General features: G+C 37.0%; 1 protein-coding gene across 1 annotated transcript in view; it reads left to right on the forward strand.

Annotated features, from left to right (window-relative positions):
* Positions 1–6,978, forward strand: part of CUL4A (cullin 4A) — a gene marked incomplete at its 5' end in the record, with an annotated part of 36,979 nt that overhangs the window by 25,903 nt on the left and 4,098 nt on the right. Inside the window, 5 exons of the mRNA XM_029964766.1 lie at positions 345–455; positions 832–917; positions 1,936–2,043; positions 3,240–3,353; positions 4,509–4,614. Coding sequence (XP_029820626.1) covers positions 345–455; positions 832–917; positions 1,936–2,043; positions 3,240–3,353; positions 4,509–4,614 — 525 coding nt within the window. The remainder of the gene's footprint in view (positions 1–344; positions 456–831; positions 918–1,935; positions 2,044–3,239; positions 3,354–4,508; positions 4,615–6,978) is intronic.

Below are 6,978 nucleotides of genomic sequence, written 5' to 3' on the forward strand. Positions count from 1 at the left end.
ATACATAGAAAACCTCCCCTATAATTTCTTTTAATAAATCAAACCACAGGAGGGAGAATCTTCTTCTGCCCCCCAGAGTAATTTCATGTGGTTTGTGGCTGATCCAATGGGAAATACAAGGCAGTCCATGTTCTTGGGGCAAAAATAAGAAAGGTTTTGCGAAATGTGTTAATAGATTTATTAAAATATAAAAAGAACAAAATGTCTACAAATTTTTCTTCACTGCTGCGTAGTGAATATTCTTCTGAGATCAGCACGCCCCAAGAAAGGCTTGTGTCACAAATTATGCAAATAGAGTGTATTATTTCAGTTGTATTTTATTTTTTGTTTCAATTTCTTTACAGGGAAAGATGTTTTTGAGGCGTTTTATAAGAAAGACTTGGCCAAAAGACTGCTGGTTGGAAAAAGTGCATCAGTAGATGCGGAGAAGTCCATGTTGTCAAAGCTTAAACATGGTAGGCATATTCAGATGTGTTAAATTTGTATCACTTTTTGGCACATAAATTGGAATTCCTGTTTTCTCATTTTAAGAAGTGACAAGCCAGATTTTAAGTAATAACTGAACAACTCTTACTTAAGTACTTAGCTATATATATATATCACAGCTTTCATTGTGCTCAGTGAGAACTATTGGGCTGACCTCTTAGGTATGAGACTGGTTCATTTAATGTACCTACAGAGGAACCAAATCCTTAAAATCCTTAAAAATCCACCTATTTGTGGGTGCTCTGTAACCTGGCACATGCGGCTTGACTGTCTCAGATTAAACCTTTATTGCTTGTTCTGTGCTTCTTTGTAACTGTGGGATCTTTGCTTTAATTTGTGTGACAGAATGTGGTGCTGCTTTTACCAGCAAACTGGAGGGCATGTTCAAGGACATGGAGCTGTCAAAAGATGTCATGGTACAGTTTAAGCAGGTACATTTACCTTTTGTTTGCAAACTAAATTTTCAGAAGTCATGGGGAAACATTTAATATTGTTATACCTTGGATTAAGCTAAAATTAAACAAAACAGCTTTTGAGCAGGTCCTGGTCATAATAAGAGAGTCTATAGACTATTCTGTTTTTACAGAACAGAATTTATTTATTGTATATCTATTCAGAGATAAGCTTATTTTATAGTTTTATTTGATTTCTTTTTAAGTAAATTACAGTCTAAATACCACATAGTAATTTAGTCAACTGACATCTTTTAAAGTCTTTATCCCTTAATTCTGTAAACTGTTGGTGATCTGATGAATCCTTTGTGAATGGCCCACACCACAGTAACTCCCTGAAGGTAGCTAAGTGTGCAGAAACTGTGCATGTCTCAGCCCCAGAGTTTCCAACCTGTTGGTAATCAAGGGAATGCTTGGAGGAAATACTGTATATGCACACCCTGTTGTTCTCTCTGGGTACTTGTTTTGGGGCCTTATTGAAGACAGCATTCTGAGGTAGAGATCAAACCCAGGACACTTGCTCCAGTAATAAAATACTGAAGTAACTTCTCTATCCCAGATTTGCAGCCTAGTTTGACTGATGCTATGCTCAAATTATATGAAAATGTTTTGTATAACAGATGTGAAAGTCCAAGGGGATCCTGTTGATCTTATGGTCCCTGCCATGGCTTCTGCCATGATAAAAAGCTTTTCTTTTGCTTTATTTGCATGTGATTAGAGGTCTTTGACTCAATATCTTGTAGAGACAGCGGTCTAGGATATTTCAAGGCATGTTGTTCTTTCTTTGTACTTCAAACCACTTGCTGTGTTTTGAAACTGGGGAGGGGGGCCTTAAATAGTTATTCAAAATCCTGGCAAAGCATGTCTAACCAAGGATGTGGCATGTAGAAATTTTTCATTGTTATAACTAATTTTAAATTTCTAATTAAATATATCTTTATTTTCTAATTAATATTCAGACAGTATACTTGAATGATTTTTGTCTCTTGTATTTTAGTATATGCAGAACCAAAGTGACCCAGGAAATATAGACCTGACAGTAAATATATTAACTATGGGATATTGGCCAACTTATACACCTATGGAAGTCCACTTAAATTCAGAGGTTAGTGTTTAAATTCTTCTTAATCCACTGTAGAGAGTGGAATCATAATCACTATCACAGGCTGAACTAATGCACTTCATTAGATGTTTTTCTGCTAGATATTTAAGGGGGTTATGTCATGTTAAAGATTGCAGGATTGCAAAAATTGTAGTGAGTAAAATCCACTTTTTTCAGATGATTGCTTCACTCAGTGTGGGTTTTTTACCTGTTTAATAATAGTAACAATAATATAGAATTAGTATAAAAAAACCTCCTATCCTCACTTAGCATTGCAGTCAAACACTTAAAGTCAGTTCACCTTAACTTAGTCAATCTTTAACTACATTGGTTAGGCACTTTGATCTAGCCAATAGTTATGTTACTGCACGTTCCTTTTTTCTGAAAGATCCTTCCTCTGTTCCCTGCAATGTGTCACACCAAACTAACCCCTGCATTGAAACAGTATTTGCACAAAAAAAGATTGCTTCCAAGTTGAGATATTTTTGCAAAGCTCCTGCCGGTATTGGTGTAGATTGAAATATGTATTTGTAGTCCTATTTCCTACAATACCTTGTTTGATCTGAACTGTGGGAAGCACTTCAGAGGCCAAAGGTGGGAGTGGGGTTCCCATTCAATTCAGAAAATGTGGAAGCTTTTGTGCTCTTGCTCCTGAGGCATCTTTTCCTCTGTGGCAGACTACTTTGGAATGATCTAGCCTGAGCAACACGGCATGAAAACAAAGGGGTAGAAACCCCTTACTTGGAAGTAAGAGAGTATAAAGTACTGGAATCAGATTTGAATTCCAGTACAGGACAAGATACAGGAAGAACATGGGAGCAGATTGTAGTTACCAGGGCAAAGGTGTGAGATGTATGCTTTTTGTCTGATGACTTTTTGGTCAGATTCATAGTCCAGGACAAAAAAGTATTTATTTTTGATGTTTAAAACCCTTTACAGGGGGGGTTATTTTACTTTTATTTAAAACAAACAAAACAAAAGGTAAAAAACTCCAGGGAAATTAAGTTATTTTTGAATTGAGACTTTCTTTTGTGCATAGTTGTACAAGTGTACTTGAGAGCAGAATTTTGCTCTTTGGGTTAAAGTTTTCCCCACAAAAACACTTATTTTGAAACATGGTTGAGGAGAATAAAGCAATTACACGCATGCAATCATCTGGTGTCAATGCTAATAAATGTTTTTCTCTGTTTTCTTTACAGATGATAAAGCTTCAAGAGGTATTTAAAACCTTTTACCTGGGAAAACACAGTGGTCGAAAGCTTCAGTGGCAGACCACTTTAGGGCATGCTGTCCTAAAGGCAGAATTTAAGGACGTAAGCTTTCCTGTTTTAAAGCTAAGTCTGTCGGGATAAAATTTAAGTCAATTGTTTGGAATCTAGACATGTACTGTATTTTTATAAAGGCAGTAACATTTTTATGGAGGAACAATCACAATTCAACACTGTTATTTTATATAGAAAGTAGGCTTTCTATAATTAAACTGAAATACTGCCTCGCTAACAGAAGACAACAGTGTGATACCTTGTGGTAATACTCATTTGATAGGAACTGTTGCTCATTCAGATAAAGCAAGTTGTGATAAAACAGGAAATTAATGAAAGAAGATTGTAGCATCTTTTTCTTTTTAATCTGGAATAGTTTTGATCATAGAAATACCAGTGATGCTTTTAGTATGCTTAACTGATAACCAGAAGAGACTGAAGGGTGTTAGTCATGTGATGGCTGTGGTTAAACTTTAAATGCTTGTTGAATTATTTACCACATTGTTTCTTAATGTGGTTTTCTTTTGTCTCATGCTATATCTTGCCTTGTAATCATGCAGTTTCATTGAGCCACAACAAAGACAAAAACACTTGAATTCTTTTGCTAACGCATTGTGAACATGACTCTTGGAGGTTTAGTCATTACATAAGAGTAAGATGGATGGGCTTGTAGTTGTCAGTTGACAGAAATGTCCACAGCTGGCTGAAGAGTTCAAGTTCTTTGAAGGTTGCCTGTTTGTACAAACACTGTGTTACTGATAATACTGTCCCTGTGTGTCATAGTAAACCAAAGTTTTCTTTTGTTTCTTTCGTATCTGATCCAATGCCAAGATTTCTTTTGTATTAGTTTATCTCCAATAAAATGAAACTTGAGTTAATTACTAAGAGATTCAATATCGATGGTGGCAATGCCAGAATTTCATATATTGTAATTAAAATGAAGTAAAGGATGGGAAGTAAATACCAGGCCATTCTAATGAGCTTCTGCTGTGTACTGTATTTCTACTGTTAGAGGAGCAAAAAAAAAAAGAGTCTTTAGAAATATCCTGTTTCCTCAATACTGCCTGTGTGCCAGGCATTCTAAAATGCATATCTCTTCTAGAAATAGAAAAGTAAATGTATGCCTTCTGTAACTTGTCAGATGTTGGGGGTACAGCAGAAAATTTTCTGAATATTACTTCTAATTATTTGATATTTCTCTTTTAGGGGAAGAAAGAATTTCAAGTATCGCTCTTTCAGACATTAGTGTTGCTTATGTTTAATGAAGGAGATGAATTCAGTTTTGAAGAAATTAAAATGGCCACTGGTGTAGGTAGGAACAACACTTTCTGATTCTTAAATGTATTAATTGAGTGATTGTGAATTATGATTTTGTATGTAAATGCCTAATTTTAAGAAATTTGCCTTGGTCATTAGACTAACTTCATGAGCCATAGGATACAGACACCAGAAGAAATGAAAACACACTGCTGGTGTTTCTTAGTGTATTTTTCTTAGTGTGTAACATGCTTCACAAAATTAATAGTAAGAGCTGTATAGCATATGCTACTACTAACAACCGATTAGATTTACAAAACGTATCATTGCAATTCTTGAAATTCAAGTGGTGATACACTGTTGTGTGTACAAATTATTTTCGTTCCATTAGGTTCACATACTAGATTTGGAAAATGATCTGCTGTAGAATGCTGTCATTTGGGGGTGTTTCAGGACAGTATTTTCAGTTTGAACTGTTTTGAGAGCTCTTCCACCTGTTTCCTATTACTGTTACTGGAGTCTCCATTTGGTTTGATTTGTTAAGAGCAGCAGTGTTGTGCTGGATGTATACTTTGTAACTCTCTGCCTCTGCACTTGAACCTGAAGGCAGAAAGGACAAAAAAACCTGAAGAAATATAGTTTTCTTTTTAACCATCTGCAGTCTCTGCCTTCTGTGTTCTTATGTTCTTGCATAGGTTTTTTTTCCAAATTCTTACACCTTCTTGAGATAGTTACAGCCATAACTCTATTATTTCCTTACTCTCTGGAAGTTCTGCATCAGTCAGCAGGTTATACTGAGTAGCCCTTCTCATGTTGAAATTTAAGATTAACCCAAACCAGCAATGCTGAAAGAGTATTTGAGCCCATACAAGTACTAAAATATTGTAATATATTTAGTAAAATACTGTAAAATGGGGATATCAAGAATCCTTGCACTTCAGAAGGCAGTACGCTAGCTTCTTAGCATCAATGCTTCAGGCTGCTTAGTCATCTACTCCATTAATGGTAAAGGAGCTGAAGAAAATCCATGCCAGTGTGAATGATAAACACCAGGATAGCCTCCAGAGAGGTCTATTAGGTGAGACTACAGTGTTTACTGAACAAACATAGGTTCACACCAGCCTGATCTTTGTCCTTCTTTCTCATCTTGTATTGCTGTACCTTGGAGTTTGCATTCTGGCTGCCTGACAGCAACAGATAAAATCTGCTGCATGGACATCCATTCCATTATAGCACAAAATAAAGGATTTCAATAGTGTTTTTAAGGCAGCTGGCTGGAATTGATAGTTGGGAGCTACCTATATGTTATTGCACTGAGTGCCATGTCTATATTTTTCTCCCCTAGAGAGAAGTAGTATAGGAATGTGTGTAAGAAGGACAGTTTATGGTCCAGAGGTTTCCTTTGGGGCCAGGATCAATGCCATAGAAGCCATTCCCCCTTGTCCTGTCACTACATGCTCTTGTAAAAAGTCCCTCTTAATTATTTTGTAGGCATTAACTGACCGTGGTTGGAATTTGTTTTCTAGTCACAGTTGCAATAAATTACCACCAGTCTCTTTAATGAGATTGTTCCTGATACATTAGTAGAGTTAGAAAATGCATAAACTGTCACTCAGAGAAAGAATGCTTACCTTCTCTCTGGTAACTGTGGTGCTTTAAGATGTGTTGTCCAAATAGGCACATAAGAATGCAGAGTATTTCTCATTGTCAAGGAAGCCTCTAGGAGGTGCAGTTTTTACTTCTACTTCTGTGATTGATAAGTAATTGCAGATTCCTTCCTTTTGGCAACCTGCAACTTCTCACACAAGGCAGAAGTAAAGCTCCAAAGTGTTTTAACAGCAGCTTTGTGTTTGAACAAAAACACAGCTCAACAATCGGCATTTACTGAAGTTGAAACAGACAAAATGTGCCAAATGTCATACAAGCCTGTTTAGTCCACCTGGTTTGAAGGGTTTTTTTAGTAATCATAGAGCAGTTGGAAGTTTAAAAAAAGGAAAAGGTCTCTCTGTGTGAAAACTAAACTATTTTAAAAATAGTAATAGTGTTAATATCTTTATTGATGATCTGGATGAGGGGATTGAGTGTACCATTAGCAAATTTGCAGATGACACCAAGTTGGGGGTGTCATCACCAAGTCGAGGGGTAGTGTTGATCTGCTGGAAGACAGGAAGGCTCTTCAGATGGACCTGGACAAACTGGAGAGATGGTCTGATTCCAATGGGATGAGGTTCAACAAGGCCATGTGCCGGGTCCTGCACTTTGGCCACAACAACCCCAGGCTGGGGACAGAGTGGCTGGAGAGCAGCCAGGCAGAAAGGGACCTGGGAATTTGGATTGACAGGAAGCTGAACATGAGCCAGCAGTGTGCCCAGGTGGCCAAGAAGGCCAATGGCATCCTGGCCTGGATCAGGAACAGTGT

The sequence above is a fragment of the Manacus vitellinus genome, unplaced genomic scaffold (assembly GCF_001715985.3).
Source record: "Manacus vitellinus isolate BGI_N305 unplaced genomic scaffold, ASM171598v3 scaffold_7_pilon, whole genome shotgun sequence".
Classification (NCBI taxonomy): Eukaryota; Metazoa; Chordata; class Aves; order Passeriformes; family Pipridae; genus Manacus; species Manacus vitellinus.